General features: G+C 37.8%; 1 protein-coding gene across 1 annotated transcript in view; it reads right to left on the bottom strand.

Annotated features, from left to right (window-relative positions):
• PCNX2 (pecanex 2) overlaps positions 1-21088 on the bottom strand; it is a 395633-nt gene that overhangs the window by 207889 nt on the left and 166656 nt on the right. Inside the window, exons 16-19 of the mRNA XM_072647501.1 lie at positions 20320-20429; positions 18526-18622; positions 14844-14936; positions 9724-9874 (exon numbers count right to left, since the gene is read on the bottom strand). Of these exons, the coding sequence (XP_072503602.1) occupies positions 9724-9874; positions 14844-14936; positions 18526-18622; positions 20320-20429 (451 nt within the window). The remainder of the gene's footprint in view (positions 1-9723; positions 9875-14843; positions 14937-18525; positions 18623-20319; positions 20430-21088) is intronic.

The following is a 21088-nucleotide window of genomic DNA, read 5'->3' on the forward strand; positions in this document are numbered from 1 at the left end:
AAGACAGAGATGAGATGGAAAGACAGACAGACAGAGAGAACAGACTTGGTCTCAAATCTTGGTCTCATCAGATTTGGTCTCATCTCTGCTGCTTACTACCCTATGTGACCTTGGACAACTTATCTCACATTCATAGACCTTAGTTTACTCATCTGCAAAATGAAGGAGTTGAACTAAGTAGCTTATGAGTCTCTTTTATCTCTAGATTTATTACACTAGAAAGGAAGGGAAGGGAAAGGAAGGAAAGGATAGAGAAGGGAAGAAAAGGATAGGGGAAGGAAGGATAGGGAAGGGAAGGGGAAGAGAAGGGAAGGGAAAGGGAAGGGAAGGGGAAGGGAGAAGACAGGAAGGACAAGAAGGGAAGTGACATGCACTGATATTATATCTAGGAGACATATGAAAGTGCTAGTCTGTAGTTCATGAGGCAGGCTAAGGTTGGAGGAATAGATTTTGATATTCAGTATAGAAATGGTAGATAAAGCCATGGGAGTAGATTAGTTCACCAAAAGAGAATGTGTAGATAAAAGAGACAAGGGCAGAACCTTGCAGAACTCCTATAATCAAGGAATGGAGACACATACACACACACACACACACACACACACACACATACACGCACACTTATTTAAAGCAATTTTGTAAGGCTAGGTTATAAGATCTAGCTCTGCTCTTCACTGTATCTCTATCGACCTCTAGGAAATTGAGATTTTGTAATAAAAGCATGTTGGGCACAACTCTCACATTGCTAAGGATCATTAATTTACTATAGGCAGTATATGGGCAGTCCTGGTACTCATATTCATCAGTAAGGACAAATCAATATACGTATATCTATGGAAAGGCAACATAGGTAGTGAATAGTGATAGATAATAGATAAATCATTTATTAAGCACCTATTATATATTCAAACCTGTGCTAAGAACTGGTGATGCAAATACAAGCAAGAGAGATGTTACTCATAAGAAGTTTGTATTTTTATAGGGGAAACTAAGGCTAACAAAGCCAGCCAGGAACAAAGCTTGGATGTGACCTCAGCTTGTTCTACTTTTGGAGTGCTCTTTTCACTCTGCCACATTGGTTCAAATCAAGATGTGTGCAGACCTTGCCTATATTGAACTGCAGAATGAAAAGAGCACTCCAAAAGTAGAGCAAGCCAAGGTCAAGTCCAAGCTTTGCTCCTGGCTAGCTGGGTGGCTCCAAGAAAGTCACTTAAATCTCTCTGGGCCTCAGTTTCATCAAATATAAAATAAACAGGGATTGGATCAGATAATTTTTAAACTTTAATAGTCCTCTATTCTATGATAAAACTTATAGACTATTTTTTAGCATAGCCTTCCTGTTAAACTGTGGTTTACTAGATTGAATTTCAGCTGGATAACTCCTGAAGGGATCCTAATGAGTGTTCTTCCTTCGTTGCTGAAGAAGACCATGCCGTCATAGAAATGATGACATGACTTGCACTTGACTTTGTTTTGAGTGAGGGAGGGCTGAGCAGGTCACCAGCCTCACTTCTCCTCCAGAGCCATCTGAATCCAGTGACCAGATATTCATCAAGATGACTGGAGATGACCCAGGATGAGGCACTTGGGGTTAAGTGATTTGCCCAAGGTCACATAGCTAGTGAGTGTCAAGTGTCTGAGGTGAGATTTGAACTCAGGTCCTCCTGACTCCTGCACTGGTGCTCTATTTACTGCACCACCTAGCTGCCCCAGGGATCCTAATAAAACACTAAAAAAGGCAAGAAATCAAAGTAGGGAAGAGGAAGAGAAGTATGTGACATGGATAATGACCAAACTACAGAAATAGGTTCTTAACATTGGAGAATTAGTATAGTTGAATCTGTGTAGTTCAAAAGTATTAACCTTGAACATAATCTCGCTTTGAATTATCTGTATGATTTATTAAGTTTATTATGCTGGGCCAGATTTGAGGCTTTTTGTAAAATGACAATGTTAGGCATTAAAAGAAAAATGAGACCAGATAGCAGAGAGAAGCTAAGAAGTTTTCCTCTAAATGGATTCTGGAGCTGTAGAACCCACAAAAAGATGGGCTGAAACAATTCTCCAGCTTAAGATAACTTAGAAGGACTTCAGGAAAGGTGTGTCTCACCTGGATAAAGGGAGTGCAGCCTAGAACAGATGGTGTCTGGGTAAGCCAGTGGCAAGCTCTTAGCCACCGCACAGATAAACAAGCGAAGCCCCTTAGTCCTGGCTCAGCAGGCCAGCTGTGAGGTCTCCAAATCCATTGCAGAAGACAAACTGCCAGCCCCAGAACCCTGATCCAACAGGTGCTACTAAGCTAGGTAGTGGGCAAGCTGTAAGCTGGGGCCCCCACATGGAAAAACAGTGACCAAGCCCCTGGACACTGGCATAAGGAACTTGGGACAGTGCCCTCTGTACCCAGGAGAAAAACTATCAGCATAATTGACCATATCAATAACAAAACTAACAGATATCACATGATTATATCAATAGATACTGGAAAAGCTTTTGGCAAAATATAGCACCCATTCCTCTTAAGAACATTAGAGAGCATAGGAATAAATGGAGTTTTCCTCAAAATAATCAGAAGTATCTATCTAAAACCATTAGTGTTCATTATATGTAATAAGGATAAGCTAGAAGAATTCCTAATAAGATCAGGGAGAAACAAGGATGTCCATTATCACATTATTCAATATGGTACTAGGAATATTAGCTTTAGCAAGAAGAGAAGACAAAGAAATTGAAAGAATTCAAAGAGGCAATAAAAAAATAAATCTATCACTCTTTGCAAATGATATGATGATATACTTAAAGAATCCAAGAGAATCAACTAAAAAACTATATGAAACAATGAACAACTTTAGCAAAGTTACAGAATATAAAATAAACTCACATAAATCATCAGCATTTCTTTATATAGCCAACAAAGCCCAGGAGCAAAAGACAGAAAGAGAAATTCTATTAAAAAATAACTGCAGACAATACAGAGTCTACCAGCAAACACAAACCCAGGACCTATATGAACACAATTACAAAAAACTTTTCACACAAAGACAGATTTAAGCAATTGGAAAAATATCAATTGCTCATGGGTAGGCCAAGCTAATATAATAAAATGGCAATTCTGCTTAAATTACTTATTTGGTGCCATACCAACTGAAACCATCAAAAATGTTTTTATACAACTACAAAAAATAATAAAATTCATCTGGAAAAACAAAAGGTCAAGAATATCAAGGGAATTAATGAAAAAAATGCAAAGGAAGGTGGCCTAGCTCTACCAGATCTAAAACTACATTATAAAGCAACAGTCATCAAAACTATTTAGTAGTGAATAAGAAACAGAATGGTGGATCAGTGGAATAGATTAGGTACATAAGACAAAGTAGTAAATGACTACAGTAATCTCTTGTTTGATAAACCCAAAGACTCCAGCTTCTGGGATAAGAACTAGCTATTTGACAAAAAATGCTGGGAAAACTGGAAAATAATGTGACAGAAACTAGGCATAGACCAACATCTTACACCTATACCAAGATAAAGTTTAAATGGGTACATGATTTAGACATAAGGGAACAAATCAGGAGAGCGAGTAATAGTTTACCAGTCAGATCTAGGGAGAAGGGATGAATTTATGAGCAAATAAAATATAGAGAACATTATAAAATGCAACATGGATAATTCTGATTACATTAAATTAAAAAAGCTTCTGTACAAACAAAACCAATGCAACCAAGATTAGAAGGAAACAGAAAGCTAGAAAAAAAATTTAAAAAAAATTTAAAGTCAGTTTTTCTGATAAAGGCCTCATTTCTCAAATATATAGAGAACTGAGTCAAATGTATAAGAATACAAGTCATTCTACTACTGACATATGATCAAAGGAAATGAACAGGTAGTTTCATATGAAGAAATTAAAGCTATATTTAATCACATGGAAAAATGCTCTAAATCACGATCAATTAGAAAAATGCAAATTAAAACTCTGAGATACCATCTCACACCTATCAGATTGATCAATATGACAGAAAAGGAAAATGATAAATGTTGGAGAAGATGTGGGAATATGGGAACATTGATGCATTGTTGGTGGAGTTGTAACTGATCTAACCATTCCTGAGAGTTGTTTGGAACTATGTCCAACGGGTTATAAAACCATTTGATCAAGCAATACCACTACTAGGTTTGTATCCCAAAGAGATCATAAAAAAGGGAAAAGGACCCACATGTACAAAAATATTCATAGTAGCTCTTTTTGTGATGGCCAAGAATTGGAAATTGAGGGGATGAATTAAGCCCATCAGAATAAGTTGTGGTATATGAATGTAATGGAACACTATTGTTTTATAAGAAAAGATGAGCAGGGGGATTTCAGAAAAACCTGGAAAGACTTCCATGAACTGATGCTGAGTGAAGTGAGCAGAACCAAGAGAATATTGCACATAGTAATAGCAACATTGTGCAATGATCAACCATGACAGACTTTGCTCTTCTTAGCAATACAATGATCCAACAAAATCCAAAAGACTGATGATGGAAAATGCTAGCCACATCCAGAGAAAGAATTATGGAGTCTGAATGCAGATGGAAGCATACTATTTTCACTTAAAAAATTTTTTTTCTTTCTTGTGATTTTTCTCTTTTGTTCTGATTCTTCTTTCACGACATAACTAATGTGGACATATGTTTAACATGGCTGTATATGTATAACCTATATCAGACTGCTTGTTGTCTTGGGAAGGGGGTAGGAAAGGGAAGGAGAGAGAAAATTTAGAACTTAAAATCTTTAAAAAATGAGTGTTAAAACTATCTTTACATGTACTTGGAAAAAATAAAATACTCTTAAGCAATATATATATGTGTGTGTGTGTGTGTGTGTGTGTGTGTGTGTGTATGCATGGAGAGAGAGAGAGAGAGAGAGAGAGAGAGAGAGAGAGAGAGAGAGAGAGAGAGAGAGAGAGAGAGAGAGAGAATGAATTGTTCTTCAGTCATTTTTCAATTGTGTCCAACTCTTCGTGACCCCATTTGGTGTTTTCCTGACAAAGAAAATTGAGTGGTTTGTCATTTCCTTCTCCAGCTCATTTTATAGGTGAGCAAACTGAGGCAAACAGGATGAAGTGACTTGCCCAGGGTCATACAGCTAGCAAGTGTCTGAGGTCAGATTTGAACTCATAAACATGAATCTTCATGAGTTCAGGCCCCTAGCTACCTCCTGTCAAATGCATTTTTCATGCAAAAACAATCTTTATATCAGCCCAGATTCATAAGCCTGCACAGGTCTCCAGACCTTCCTAAGGCTGTACCACACAGTTGACATCTAGAAAAATGTTCACCCAGCCATATGTGCATTTGAATCTTGAAGCACAGAATAACATACTGTGGCGTTAGAAGGTATCTTAGAGATGATCTATCCACCTTCCTCATTGGTCAGGAAACTTAAACCCTGAGAACATGAGTGCTATGTAGGGTATAAATAACAGAGCCAAGGTTTTAGTCCAGGACCTTTTCCTTCTCCAAGTTTAGCACTCTTTCTACTAAACCATACAAATCTTCTATGATAAGAATGAGATGAATGTGAAGAATTGGTGTGGAAAGGGACATTAGTTAATTATAATCTTGTCTGAACTTAATTTAATCAAAGATATCCAAAGGCAGTCTTTTTTTATTTCACTCTCCTCTAGTCTGTCAACAACCCTTGCCCAATTCCCACCATGCACCTCAGGCAGAGGAGGAGAAAAACTCAAAGTCAGCCCAAAAAAGCAAGTGACCCAAATCTCTGCTACCCATGTCCTTATGAAGAAAAGATCAAATAAGAAATGCGAAAATACAAAGCATCGATTAAAAGTTTTTAAAAGCATATTTTCCAAAGTAAGGAAATTTTAAGAAAGCTAAAAGAAGACCCTTAGGTATAGCCCTGTAGAGTATTTATGAGAGGAAAGGCATGTATAAATTGTGATTTCTGCTAGCGAATGGAGTAACTACCCATATTGAGGAGATAAATGATTCATGGATATAGAGATGTAAAAATAATCCACATTTATAAAGCCTTTTAGAATTTCCAAAGGACTTTGCATATGTTATTTTAGTTAATCTGTTAAACAACCCTTTAAGAAGAGTGATTATTACTATATTACAAATTAGGCAATTGAGTCTGAGAGAGATTAAATGATAATAAGAGTTAATATTTATGTACCACCTATGTGTTAGGCACCATACTAAGCGTTTTAGAAATATTATTTCATTTGAACTTCACAGTAATCCTGGAAGGCAGGTGATATTATTATTCCCATTTTACAGATGAGGAAACTGAGGCAAATAGAGTTGTCCAGAGTCACATAATAAGTGTCCAAGGCAGGATTTGAACCCTGAGTCTGGGTCCAGCACTCTGTTCACTGAATCATCTTGATGTTTATTCTGATTTCCCATGAACAGAAAAGCAGTTAAACTGCTGAAATGGAAACAGTAGGAACCAGTTAGTATTTAGGTAGGGCACCTCTGCCTATATGGAAAAAATATGTTTCCTCCAATAGGCTATATATTTTTTTTTTCATCCATCACTTCATTTGGTCCCTTGGCTGCTTTTCAAAACCCAGGACAGTTATTATCTGAAACAGGCACTTTCGGACCCTGCCTGTTGACTTCGATTTCCCTCCTCTCTTCTGGGACTGTATGTGCCTCCCTCTTGTATGTGCCAGCTCCTGCATTCTTCTCCTTCCTCTCATTCCACTAGATTCAGTCCAAACACACCGATGATAAATGGTGCTGTGCCTCACACCTCCTATAATAATAACTCACATTTCTATAGTGCTCTAAGGTTGTCTTTTTAATTTATTAATATCTTTTGTTTTTCTAGCACCTTTATTTTCAAATATATCCTCTTTCCTTCTATAACCAGAGAGTCATCCATCCTTTGTAATAAATCATAACAAGGGGCTTTCTGACCAAACCTACCAACATATCGACCAAGTCAGTCAATGTGCAACAATTCATACAAGTAACATCCTGCCCCCTGCCCCCAGTGTAACGAAGGGAAGCATATTTCCTCACTCTCCAGGATCAAGTTCAGTGGGCAGAATTACATAGCATTCAGTTTTGGTCTTTGAGCTTTCCATTTACATTATTATACTCATTATACATATTGTACTCCTGGTTATGCTTATTTATAACCATAGCATTCATTCTGCATCATTCCTCATGTTTCTTCTGAATTCCTTATATCCATTATTTCTTATAGTGCAATAATATTCCATTACATTTGTACAATATACTTAGATGCTCCCCAGTAGAAGGCTCTCTACTTTGTTTCTAGTTCTTGCTGATTTTAAAAAAAGTAATTCTCCAAATATTTTAAAGTATGTGGGGCCATTCTTTTTATCTTTGGCTTTGGAGGGAGGTGTCTATTTGTCCTTCCTTTTCAAAGAAGACCATGACATCAGGGAAATGATGACATGACTTGCACTTGACTTTGTTTAGAGTGAGGGAGGGCTGTGCAAGGTCACCAGCCTCACTTTCCCCTCCTGAGTCATCTGGATCCAGTGACCAGATATTCATCAGGATGACTGGAAAAGGCCTAGGATGCAGGAGGAGGATATATGCCTAGCACCAAGATTTCTGGAGCAAAGGCTATGGTTGAAATATTTGAAGTTTTATCATAATTTCCAATTGCTACTTTGAATGATTGGATCATTCCAAAGTTTGATTGGAAATATATGAGGGCCAACTTTCCATAGCCCCTCCAATATTGATCATTTCCATCTACTGTCAGATTGTTGACTATAAGATAAAGAGTTGTTTTGATTTGCATTTTTCTTATTATTAGTCATTTGGAGCAATCTTTCATATGGTTTAAGAGTTTGCAATTCTTCTTTTGACAAATTTGTTTGTATCCTTTGAATATATGTATCCATTGAGAAATGGTTTTAAATATTTCTTTTGGTTCCCTATCCATCTTGGATGACAGAGCCTTATCAAAGTCATTTTATATGAGTATTTTTCATGTTGATTTTGTTAATGCAAAAGCATTGCAATTTTATGACACCGAACTTTTCTATTTTATTTTTTATGTTGCCTCTTGTGAAAGGTACCTGTCTGGTCTAGACAACTAGCTAGTGTTTATTATTTAACGTTTGCAAAGTGTTCTACAAATAGTATCTAGTTTGTTCCTCACAACAATCTTGAGAGGGAGGTGTTATTATCATCACCATTTTATAGGTGGGGATATTGAGGAAGACAGACTAGTCTTGGGTCATATAGCTAGTAAGGGGTTGAGACTAGATTTGAACTTCGATTGGCTTAACTACAAGTCCAGCACCTTACCCACCTCCCTACCTCGCTGTCTTCTTCTTCTTCTCTTCTATTCTTTTAATGATATAATTATTAGATCTTGGATCCATTTTTGTACTCTAGAGTTTACAAAAAATTTCTTTTCTAAACTCCTTTTAGGTAGGTAGTTCAAGTAATATTACACATACTCTACAGATGAAGTTCCAGCAATCTATGTGGCTTGTCCATTGTCACACAATTACTCAGTGTTAGAGGGAGGATTTGTAACCAGGTCTCCTCACTCCAAATCTAGCACACTTCCTATTATATAATGACACTTCTACTTGTCATGAAGTTAGTGAAGTAGAATCTCAACTCCCTTAAATCCTATGATCCCATGATGCACAGAGTATGGGTGATATAGAATTCTGTTGCTCAGTCATTTATCAGTAGTGTTTTCATGACCCCATCTGACGTTTTCTTGACAAAGATCTTGGAGTGGTTTGCCATTTCTTTCTCCAGCTCATTTTACAGATAAGGAAAATGAGGCAAACAGGGTTAAATGATTTGCCTAGGATCACATAGCTGAGGCCAGATTTGAAGTCAGGAAGCTGAGTCTTTCTGACTCCAGGCCTGACACTATCCTCTCTACCACTTAGCTTACTATACTCACTATAGAGTTTACTAAAGAACTTAATTAAAAAAAAATCTGACTCATAGCAGGTGAAATATTTTAAAATTGACATGAGTTTCTGTGCCTGCTCTGCTGATAACTGGTTAAACAGCCATAGACAAGTAACTTCTCTGTACCTTAGATTCCCCATCCATAAGATGGAAATGAGGATAACAAAACTGCTTACTTTATAGAGTTATGTGGATTGGATGAGATTAGATATCAAAGCATTTTGAAAACCCACAGGGTCCTTACTTCTACCCGGTAAACCTATGGCTCTTACTTCAGTTTTCAGGGCAATTGCTGGAGGTTCTCTGTCCTATGCTAATCTTAATTTGGAACTCTCACAAAAATTATTCCTTTATATGACAACAACTTGACCATGAATACTGACAAATTAATCTTGTTTACTCCTAGTGTAGGGGAAAGCAGCGCAAGAAACTTGAGCCCAAGGATATAGAAAGTATATAGTCTGTTACCCTTGTTGCAATCTCCCTCTAGAGAATGGAAGGACAGTAAAATAGAAAGCTTCTGGAATTACAATGTGCTCCCAAATGTGCCTTTCAGAAAACGTCCATTCTCCAAGTTGGGCATGAATAGAATGGATGGCATATTAAATGCCTTCTATCCAAATTCCAAGGCACAAATTAATATTTTAAAGGAGAAACTCTATCTTACCTTCTTAAGTTTGACCAGAATATCTGGGGACAGGATAGTAAGACCACAGTGCTGTTCATTTCTTGGTTTGTAGCAAACCTGTCAAGTAAGCATGGCATCCTTATGAGAAGCAAGACATGACTTACCTTTTACTTCCCGTTGATGATACTCTTTGTTTTTAAGAATAGGGTGTGAAATCCACATCCATGGATGATGTTTTCGGAGCTGAGGAAGCATATAATGTGTTACAAAACCCACTGCACAGGCCAGGGCAAACAATATGAGGCCAAGGAATGGCTGAAATAAAAGAAGAAACCCAAATTTCGTTATTTAGTTGGGGGAAGGGTGTTGAACATTATTTAACCACTCCTGCCCTCCCTATTTCCTCTTAAAGAGGCACGAAGCTAAATCCAGATCTTGTTCCATAGCTCTAAAGGTTTCTTCTACACCTCATGAAATTGATCTGTCTGCTGAGAGGCATTAATAAGTTCTAAATTTCCAAATAGGATCTGTGGGGGTGGAAAAGTGGCACACAAAAATACAAAAGCACACACGAATTCAGCTCCTTGGTGTGACTTTAAATTACTCCTGACTGTTTGAAGGAAAGGTTAAGAGCAAGAAATAAACCAGAATCATTTTGTCATTGAACAGATCATGTTGTGGGGTTAAAGGGTAGAAAGGAAGGCATCTGTCTGCTGGAAGTAGCAGCCAGAAATTCCATCTAGAATGCTTCACATTTTGATTACTATTATGTATATATGTTCTTCCTTCATCAAGACCTGCTTCTAGTCATTTATAACCTAAGCTTCTGTGTGTTTACATTCATCTCCACCAGTTACATTGGGGGTTCATTATTATATTCTTAATGACAAGAATTCTAATGGATGTGTGGTTTTTTCCCCCATAAAAAAGTCAACCAAGGGCAGAGACAAGATGGTGGAGTAAAAGCAGGGATTTCCTTGAACTCTCCCCCAAATCTCTACAAGTACCTGTAAAATGATTCTAAACAAATTCTAAAGCAGCAGAACCCACAAAATGACAGAGTGGAACAAATTTCTAGACCAAGATAACTCAGAAGGTAGATAGGGAAGGTCTATTACACCAGGCTGGGAGAGGTACACAGACCAACACTGGCACAGACTGGGTGCCCCAGAAAAGTTGGAGCAGGTCTCAGGGCACTAAATCACTGACAGCTATGGCAATTTCTAGACTTCTCAACCTACAAATGCCAAAGACTACTTAGGTCAGTAGGAAAGGTCTGTCAGGACCTGGGTGAGAGAGCAGTGCTCTCTGGCCCTATCTCTGGGATGGTGGAGGTAGTGGCAGCAGCAGCAGCTGCTCTTGGAGCTCTTGGCCCACACAGGGTGGGGGGATTGTGTGGATGATCAGAGGTGGATTATAGGGGTCTCTTTACTGGTGCTGAGGCAGGATTCTCTTGCTTTGCCCTGCTTGGATCTGGCTAACAGTCACCCCAGGTGGTCCTGGGGTGAGGAGGAGCACTGGAGTGATGGAACTTGTGGTTGTGGTGGAGAAGGAATCTTCCTCATGGTTCCAAGGCAGAAAAGAGTACTTGTGGTCATTCACAGACCAGAGCTCAGACCAGGAAAGGAGTAAACACCTCTCCTTTGATCATACCACCTTGAAAGGGCTAAAAACTTACAGGCCCCTAAAAACAGTTGCACAAAACCTGTGAAGCTTGGAACAGTACACCGTCCACACTGGAAGGAGAGTCCTACCTTGACAAAGAGTTAAAAAGTCAACTAACTGGCTGGGAAAATGAGCAAAGAGTGTAAAAAATATACACTATATAATCTTACTTTGATGACAAAGAATATCAAAATATACAACCAGAAGAAGACAACAAAGTCAAAGGTCCTACATCCAAAGCCTCCAAGAAAAATGTGAATTTGTACAACATGGGAGAGCTCAAAAAGAATTTTGAAAATCAAGTAAGAGAAGTAGAAGAAAAATTCAGAAGAGAAATTAGAGTGATGCAAGAAAACTATGAAAAATGAGTCAACAGCTTGCTAAAGGAGACCCAAAAATACTGACGAAAATAACATCTTAAAAATAGTCTAAACCAAATAGAAAAAGAGGTCCAGAAAGCCAAAGAGGAGACGGATGCCTTAAAAAAAAGAAGAATTGGTCAAATGGAAAAGGAGGTCCAAAAGTTCACTGAAGAAAATAATTCCTTCAAAATTTGAATGGAGCAAATGGAAACTAATGACTCTATGAGAAACTACTGACCTAGAAAATAGACCCAGGAGAGATAATTTTAAAAACTGTTGATCAAAAAAAGAGCCTAGACAGCATCTTTCAAGAAATTATCAAAGAAAACTGTCCTGATATTCACCAACCAGAAGGTAATATAGAAATTGAAAAAATCCACCAATCACTTCCTGAAAGAGATCTCAAAAGTAAAACTCTTAGGAATATTGTAGCCAAATTCCAGAGTTTCCAGGTCAAGGAGAAAATATTACAAACAGCCAAAAAGAAACAATTCAAGTATTGTGGAAACACAATCAGGATAACACAGGATTTAGCAGCTTCTACACTAAGGGACTGGAGTGCTTGGAATATGATATTCCAGAAGTCAAAGGAGATAGGATTAAAACCAAGAATAACCAGCCCAGCAAAACTGAATATAATACTTCAGGGGAAAAAAATGGAATTTCAATGAAATGGAAGACTTCTAAGCATTCTTTTTGAAAAGATAAGTACTGAATAGAAAAACTGACGTTCAGATATAAGACTCAAGAGAAGCATGAAAGGGTAAACAGGAAAGAGAAATCATAAAGGACTTATCAAAGTCAAACTGTTTACATTCCTATATAGAAAGATCATATTTGTAACTCATGAGGTCTTTCTCAGTATTAGAGTAGTTGGAAGGAATCTATCTTTCTTTTTATCTATCTATCCATCCATCCATCTATCTATCTATCTATCTATCTATCTATCTATCTATCTATCTCTATCTCTCTGTTGATAGATACAGATTGATGGATATAGGTATGTAGACAAAGCGCACAGAATGAGTTGAATATGAAGGAATGATATCTAAAAAAATAAATTAAGGGGTGAGAGAGTGGAATGTACTGGAAGGAAAAAGGGAGAGGTAGAGTAGGGTAAGTTATCTCACATAAAAGAGGCAAGAAAGAGCTTTTACATTGCAAGGGAATAGGGGGGATGTAAGAGGGAATGTGTGAAACTTGCTCTCCTTGGATTTGGCTTAGGGACCAAATAATATACGCACTCAATTGGATATGGAAATCTATCTTACCCTACAGAAAAGTAGGGAGAATGGGATAAGAGAGGGAGAGAATGTAGAAGGGAGGGTAGATTGGAGGAGGGGGTAATCAGAAGCAATCACTTTTGAGGAAGGATAGGTCAAAGGAGAAAATAAAATAAATGGAGAGTGGGATAGGATGGAGGGAAATATAGCTAGTCTTTCACAACATGGCTATTATGGAAGTGTTTTGCAAAACTACACATGTATAACCTATATTGAATTACTTGAATTCTCAGTGAGGGTAAGTGGGGAGGGAAGAAGGGAGAGAATTTGGAATTCAAAGTTTTAAATTCAAATGTTAAAAGCTTTTCACATGCAACTAGAAAATAAGATATACAGGCAATGCAGTATAGAAATATATCTTGCCCTACTGGAAAATAGAAAGGGAAGGGGATGGGGAGGGGGGCGAGGGCAATAGAAGAGAAGGCAGACTGGGGGAAGGGCTAATCAGAATGCACTCTGTCTTGGAGAGTGGGGAGGGACGAGATGGGGAGAAAAATCTGAAACCCAAAATCTTGTGGAAGTGAATGTTGAAAACTAAAAATAAATTAATTAATAAGGAAGTCAAACACAAGAACTGGGGGTAAGGGAAGAATGAAAAAAATGCTGAATCCAATTGTTTCCACTCTTGTTCTTTGGCTCCTGGCATGGATGCATCTGGATGTGAGGCCAAGGTCATTCAATTAAAGAGATGCTGGAGAGATGGGAAATATGAAATAAGTGGGCCAAATCAGGCAGAAATCATAGAAGATGCAACAGGGATAGAGAGTTCAAAAATCAGAACAAATGGGTATGCAAGGTCTCCCTTTCTCTGAAGACTGCCTTTGAGGACACTCTTTGCTCCAGTATTGATGTCCAAGCCAAAATGAGTGTCAAGAGTCCTTCACAAGAGCCACCTGAACTGGAAGGCAGTATCAGAGTTCCCAAACAGTGACAGAGTCGTAAGTAAGGAAAAGTGGAAGAAGAAGCACTGCCTTGGGTCCCAAGGTCCCTTGACTAACTAGATATTGAACTTCTAGGAGACCCTCAATGGAAAATATTTGGACTATATATCATATCCCCATGGGAATGGCTGATAGGAAGAACTGATTTCATGAATCTGAACTGAGTTCCTCAAGTCCTGGATTTGGTGTACACCATAATTGGTTCAGGGTTGCTTGGTTCAGGGAGAAGTCATGAGTGCTCAATATATATGGTAGTGGTTTTAATATATTTCATTTCATTTCATTCCATTTGCTTCTGTGTGAATAAAAAGTTCTACAGTAAACTATGTTATTGAGAGTGACTCCATTGTGTTTTGACAATGAAAGTGAATCGAAATACAAAATGAAAGAAAGTGATAAAGTGTTTCTGGTGGATGGGAGTTGAACAAAAAGACTAGTAGGATTAAACTACACAGAACATAGTCTCATACTAACATGGTGAGCACTTCTACCTACAGAAGGAGTGCCACTAGAGATAAGAGGCAGCCAGTTCTCTGAGAATTATACAGTTTAACTTTTTCCTTGAGTACCTTCTAGCGTTGGATAGATTGCATAACCATAAAGGTGGCCAACTGATCCATGGGATTGCCAGTGAATGGTCCTTCCTACTGAATAAGATCAACAGTTCCTCCAGGAGGCTAAACACACTGTTTCTAATCTATCTATCTATCTATCTATCTATCTATCTATCTATCTATCTATCTATCTATCTATCTATCTATCTATCTATACACATGTATGCATACACACATATGTACACACACATACACATCCTGAGCTTTGTTCTAGGCCAATTCAAATTTGGGAAATTGTTTTTACCAACCAACAGACTTTTCCTCAAGTCCCAAATCTTCCACTAGTCTCCTTCTACTGGTCTAAATATGCTTTTATAAGCTTGCTGTTTTGTGAACAGATGTAGCATCTTGAAAACAAAAAAACAAACAAAAAAGATACTAATAACATGAGAGATGAAGATAAGAAATAGAATACTTACTCTTAATGACAGGAATACAGTGCTAGCACTCACTGCAAACGAAAGAATAGCAACCACGGTGCAGACGATGAGATCTGATTTTAGGATCTCCTTCTGTAAAAAGAAGTTATATGTAACTCTTCCTCTCCTCATCCTCTAGGAACACAAGCAAGTCCAAAGAGAGGCTCTTGGCATTCTGTCAACTCACCTGAAATGTACTCTGTAGAACACATATTGAGATGCAATAGAACATGCAGCATTTCATGAGTTAGAAGCAATGGGAGAACCAAAGTTGGGTGGTTGGATTAGTAAAGCTCATATATTCCTGGTGGCATATCCCAAACCCTATCAAAAAGCAAATCTTGCTGAACATGCAAAAAGCATAAAGTTCCATCTTCATGAGCAACAGGTTGGGACAGTGTATCTATCCTTGAAAAGACCATGGAGTCCTTGGTTAAAGTGGTTCTCCCTATGCCACAAGGAGGTGAATGAAATATCCAATATCAGGAGTAGCTGGTAGCACAATAGATAGAAGGCTAAGCCTGGAGTCAGAAAGATGTGTACAAAGACTCAGACTCTTACTAGCTGTGTGACCTTGGGCAAGTCACTTAATCCCTGTCTGCCTCAGTTCTCTCAACTGAAAAGGGATGATAATCCCACCAACCTTCCAGGACTGCTGTAAGTATTAAATGAGATATTATTTTAAAAAGTGTTTAGCGCAGTGCCCAGCATGTAGTGGGTTCTCAATACATTCTTATTCCTTCCTCCCCGTCCCCTTGCCCATAATCTCTTCTTGGTTTCATAAGCATGGATAAGAAGGGCAGAACAGTCAGTCAGCAATCTCCCAATCTTTTCTATGAAGCAACAAGGATTTTATGATCTCCAATAGGACAGAATGAAAATTATCTTATAAAGAAAATACATTTTTTCTTCAGGAAGCTGGCACGCTTATCTAGCACATAAAACATAAAGTGTTGTGGGGAAGGGTTAGCAAGAGAAATGAGTGCCTATGAACAGTGTCAGGCTGACAGCAAAATAGAAAACGAGATTGTTTAATGAATTGAATCACAGAAATTTAGAGCTGGAAGGGACCTTGGAAAACAATCACCTAGTCAAGGTCCTTCATTTTACAGACAATGATTGGCTGTGCTACCCAATTACTCCAACTTATTAGGAGGCCACATTACTCAAGAGTTTCTGGAGGGTAATTATAAGAGAGGTTAAACTGGAATCTGAAAATTCAAAAAACCAAAAACAAATCCACTTCCCCCTTCTAGTCTGAAAAAGGAACTGTGCCATTTAAATGATTGTTTTTGGATAGGTCCTGCCTTGCAGAATGAATAGAAAAGTATACCTTGGGTTTTTTTCTTTTGTTTTTAATTATGCTTTGGAGCTCCCTGCAAGCCACAGTGCTAGTTATCTGGCTATTTGTACTAAAGGCCAAACTAAAAGGAAGGAAGTAGGAAGCAAAGCTTGAATTAACACCCTCAGGCCTCTGTTTAATGTAGTAATCAACCATAGTCTTGCCTATAGGAATTAATTATAAAGTAAAGAAGTGCCATTTTCAAAGCTGAATGGTCAATTATCTACCACAGCTGCTTTGAAATTCAATTGTCAATAGCTGACAATCCCTTACATGGGTACTGGGTGGAGTGGATATCATATAACCACACACTAAAGATGCCATGTTTATTTTCTGTAATGCTAATCTGAAATTAGCATAGAGAAGAACAGACTGGGTTTTAATATTCATCCATTCAATGTGGCTCTCACAGACTGTTAACAGTTGTTTGCTTCTAGTAATGGCCAATTTTTGTAAGTCTCCCATTTCACACCAAATACCTTATTTGAAGGCTAGTCTTACTCAAAGCACAGTCCTAGAGCCACAGTCTCTGTGTGATGAGGGATAATGTTAATTTCTTCCCTTCTATTCCACACAGACACATCAATTAAAAAAGCAACGAACTCTAGCATCTAAGCACTGTTACCATATTTATTAGTAAGAACATAAGTCCTCCCCCACCCTCAGTAACTTAAATAAAAAATCAGGGATCATTTTAAAATTAAGCATGATCCCCATCTAACAATGATTTCTGCTGTTGTGTAGTTTTAGTCATGTCCAACTCTGTGACCCCATTTGAGGTTTCCTTGGCCAAGATATTGGAGTGGTTTGTCATTTCCCTCTCCAGCTCATTTTATGGGAAAATGAGGCAAACAGAGTTAAGTGACTTGCTCAGGGTCACACAACTAGTAAGTGTCTGAGGTCAGATTTGAATTGAGGAAAATGAGTCTTCCTGACTCCAGGCTTGGCACTCTGTGCACTGTGCCACCTAGCTGCCTGCCTAGCATTGCATAAATACTAGCTATTGTTATTAGAACATTTTGTCAGAAGATCATCTTAAAATTTGGTTTACCTTCTTTTTAGGCCAATAAAAGTGTGTGTGTGTGTGTGTGTGTGTGTGTGTGTGTGTGTCTGTGTATGTGTGTGTGTGTGTGCCAGTATACTTGGGTATGCTGTAGGAAGTCTCAAAATTCAACTCTTGAAAAGATGGTGTAACTAAAAATGAGAGAAGCTGAATCTGATTTTTCAAAAAAAAAATTATAATAGGGTGGCTGGGTCATTCCAAATACCATATCTAATCTCCTAAAATTAAAATCTGTGGATACTATATAGTAACACATCTCTAAAGTATGTAATTCAAATAGGGCAGCATGATAATCCAACACATTGAATCAAATATATGATGCCACACTTCTATCTTACACACAAAATTATTACTAGTTTCTTTTTAATCACTGTTTTCTTTTGCAACAAGAAGTCAGGTGATAATAGTAATATTCGTAATGGTAATAATAACAGCTAGCATTGAATGGTACTTTAAGCTCTGCAAAGCACTTATCTCATTAGGGTCATGGGATGTAGAAAGGGTGTGTTTGTATCAATTTTTGAGGCTTTGTGGTCTCAGAATATTATTCCTTAGCTTACTGCGCTGTTTTTCTCTCGTCTACCCTCTGCCTTGATTCACTTGATCCTATTTTCTCTCCTTTGTGGCTGGCAGTAGTCCTGAGACTTCTATTGCCAGTCTGTGCTAATCAGAGAAGGACTATGGCAGTGAAAGGAAAGATCTGGGAAACATAGGGAAGCTTAAGGAACCCATTAGGTAACATGCTGATTAAAGTGAATTACTTATTGTGTTGCCTGACCATAAGTAGGTGTGACTGGCAGAATGCCAACAATGTGAATTGCTGTGAGTTGATGCTGTGTTTTCTAAGGTAGTCTGCAATTTATGAACAGGTTGTATTCCAAAGGCTTGTTGATAAATTGGTGGTTTGGAACCTAGAAAGTGTTTCACTGTAGAAATGAGATTTGTACATGATGGTTAGGATCCTAACACAGCCTATAAAAGTCAACTTAACCCATAACGTACCTTATACACAGGATTATATTAACAGTCATAGAATTTAACTACCATGTTTCCCTGGGAAACATATTTGAGTTTCAACTTGGTATTCCCGGAAAATATGTCCTCCTTGGCAGATCTGCCAAGCAATGTGAAAAGGGACTCCTCTGGCTCAAAGTCACTGGTGACTTGGGGCTGGGCCTTTAGGGTTAGGCATCAGGTTGGGGGCTATGGAAAGGGATGGTGTGGTGGTGGAGTTTGACGTCATTCGTCACAATGTAGCATAAAGACAATGAACTCACCACTGAGTCTCTCATCTTCTTGGGAAGTGGATCTGATGGTATCTCTTCCAAATTTGAGTGTAAGAAGTGAGGAAATAATTTACATTGAATAAAGGACCTGAAAGTGGATAAACACAAACTTTACCTTAGAAAACATGTTCTTCTGATGGTGTTTTAGGTAAGGAAATCACATACTTAGTTATATAGGTAAATGGAGGTGCTCCCCATTTTATTCCTAAACATGGGTCATTTAAGTAACTGAGGCACACAAATATAATTTTTGTTTTCTCTTTGCTCTTAATAGATTATATAAATTATACATTAAGAAATGCCTACTCTCCTTAATGCCAAATACAATACACCTTAACTTTTTATGTATATTACCCATCTCCTAGAAACTGAAAATACTGTGCCAAAATGAACTCAAATATCTACACAACATGGATATGAGCAAAGGGGAAGATCTGTTACAACTTTCCAAGATAATAAGAGAAGAACTGATTTATGAAAATCCCAGAGTGACTTAATAAATGAGCTAGAAAAATAGGTTGATCCCTCTCAAACCCTGAGAAGAGCAGTAGTCAACCACTGTATAGGGTCTTAGACCACTAGCTGGGAGTTGGGGAAGCAGCTCTGAGGGGATGCTATATTTGTATACCAAGGTTCTAGCATAATCCTTCCTCTTTTCTCAGATTGCATGTACTAGTTACATGGCAAAAGTTTACTGAATGGAATTGAATTACACTGAATGGAGGAAATCACCAGTAAGACATCTTTTGTCCCTCTCAGTGTACAATATCACTATTGAGAATCTTAGTACAGACTTTTTTGGTGACATCCGCAATATTTTTATTTTTTGCTTTGCAATACTATAATGTCAGCTATTTTGAAAGGATAAAATAAGCAAACAAAATGCTGCTCGGCTTCCATGCGTGACCTTCTCTCTGTGCCTTCCTCCCATGTCTTTCATCTTGTTGGTCTCAGCATTATAGAATAATTACAATCTCTCTGATGTCTACAGTAGTAACTGTCTGTATCAGGCCAAGTGTTCCTATACCTCTGGGAAAATTATGCAAGTTGGTATTATGGACATTTTAGGTACAATTTGTGTGGAAAAATAAGATATTTCAATCTAAAATAACACATGTGGCAACAATTTACATTGTCAAAAATGTGATTAAGGGAAAGGAGACTAGGAAGTGCATGTGAAATTGGCAAAGGTCAATATTAAAAGGTTTAAAACACTTGAGCCTAATAAGTTACATTGATTCAAGGAGAATCGTGTTTTTTGAAGAATAATGAGCAGACATGCTTCTTTCCATCCTGAGCATATTCCATACTACATTAAGAATTATTTTTTTTCCTAAATAGATTAAAGTCTCAACTTCCAACTCCAGAATTAGATTCTTCTAATTTTCCTGTGTACAGGTTTGCTCTCCAGGGAAAAGTCCAAGATAATGGGCTCTTTGCCTGCTTCACTGAAGGGGAGGCAAAACCCTGGAATTGCATAGCACATATCATCCCAGCCCCGTAGAAATGCATTTGTCTGTTCCATTGTGTTGTTTACTTTAAGTCAATAAAATCTCGGGCAAAGTTGGATCTCGACCATTAATTTCAGGTAGTTCACAGTATTTAATGGTTTTTTCCCCCAGTGAGTTGTTAATTTCATGGGAAAATGGATCAGACCACAGTGAATACTGAGCATGGTCTTCACACTTCAATAAAACTGCGACCCTGCAGAAATCTTGTCTAACATCTGAGTCTGTGGAAAAATGAAGGAGTAGCATAAAGTAAAGAATCAGCCATGGTATTTACATTAAAACAGATGGATCACTGCTTTGTCTGCTAAGGTGATAGGAAACTGCAACCAAAAGACCACAGAAGGCAGAGAACAGGGCTGGAATGTGTTGTGTACTCCAAGGTTCCTAAAGGAAAGAAAAACATTAAAAAAAAACTGTACGTAAGAGATGAAGTAAATAGGGATTCATTGGGACCAAGGGCCACTTCCTAAAAAATCGCTGATTCATTTGCTCACTAACTGACCTTAGCTCAATTTTTTTGATCTTTCAATACTTCCCTTGTCCCTAAAACCTGGATTGTCTACTTACCATTCTGGTTGCCATACTACAGGCGACATCCAAGTTATTGATGTCCTACACAGAACTGAATATGATGCTCCAAATGTGGATTCATCAAGGCACAGTATAAGAAGATTATTACCTCCCTTATTTATTCTTGATATCTTTTTGAGAGCAAGGACCTTCATTCTTGTCTTTGTATGTCTAGCACCTAGGATAGTACCTAGCAAAAAGGCTCTTAATAAATGCTAGCTGATTGATTTATATTTGAGTCTTAGATCTTGTTAGCTTTTTTTGGTTCCCATGTCACACTGTTGTTTCTATTTTTAATCCAATAAACCCCCAGTTCTTTTTCACACAAACCATCACCTGCCAAATTTAAATTCCCTCCATTCTTTACTTCTAAAGTTAATTTCTGAACTCAATTTATAAAACTACATTTTTTCTATTAAATTTCATTTTTCTATATTTGAACTTTGTTCTAGCCTTCTGAAATCTCTTTGTGT

This window comes from Notamacropus eugenii, chromosome 2, assembly GCF_028372415.1.
Source record: "Notamacropus eugenii isolate mMacEug1 chromosome 2, mMacEug1.pri_v2, whole genome shotgun sequence".
NCBI lineage: Eukaryota > Metazoa > Chordata > Mammalia > Diprotodontia > Macropodidae > Notamacropus > Notamacropus eugenii.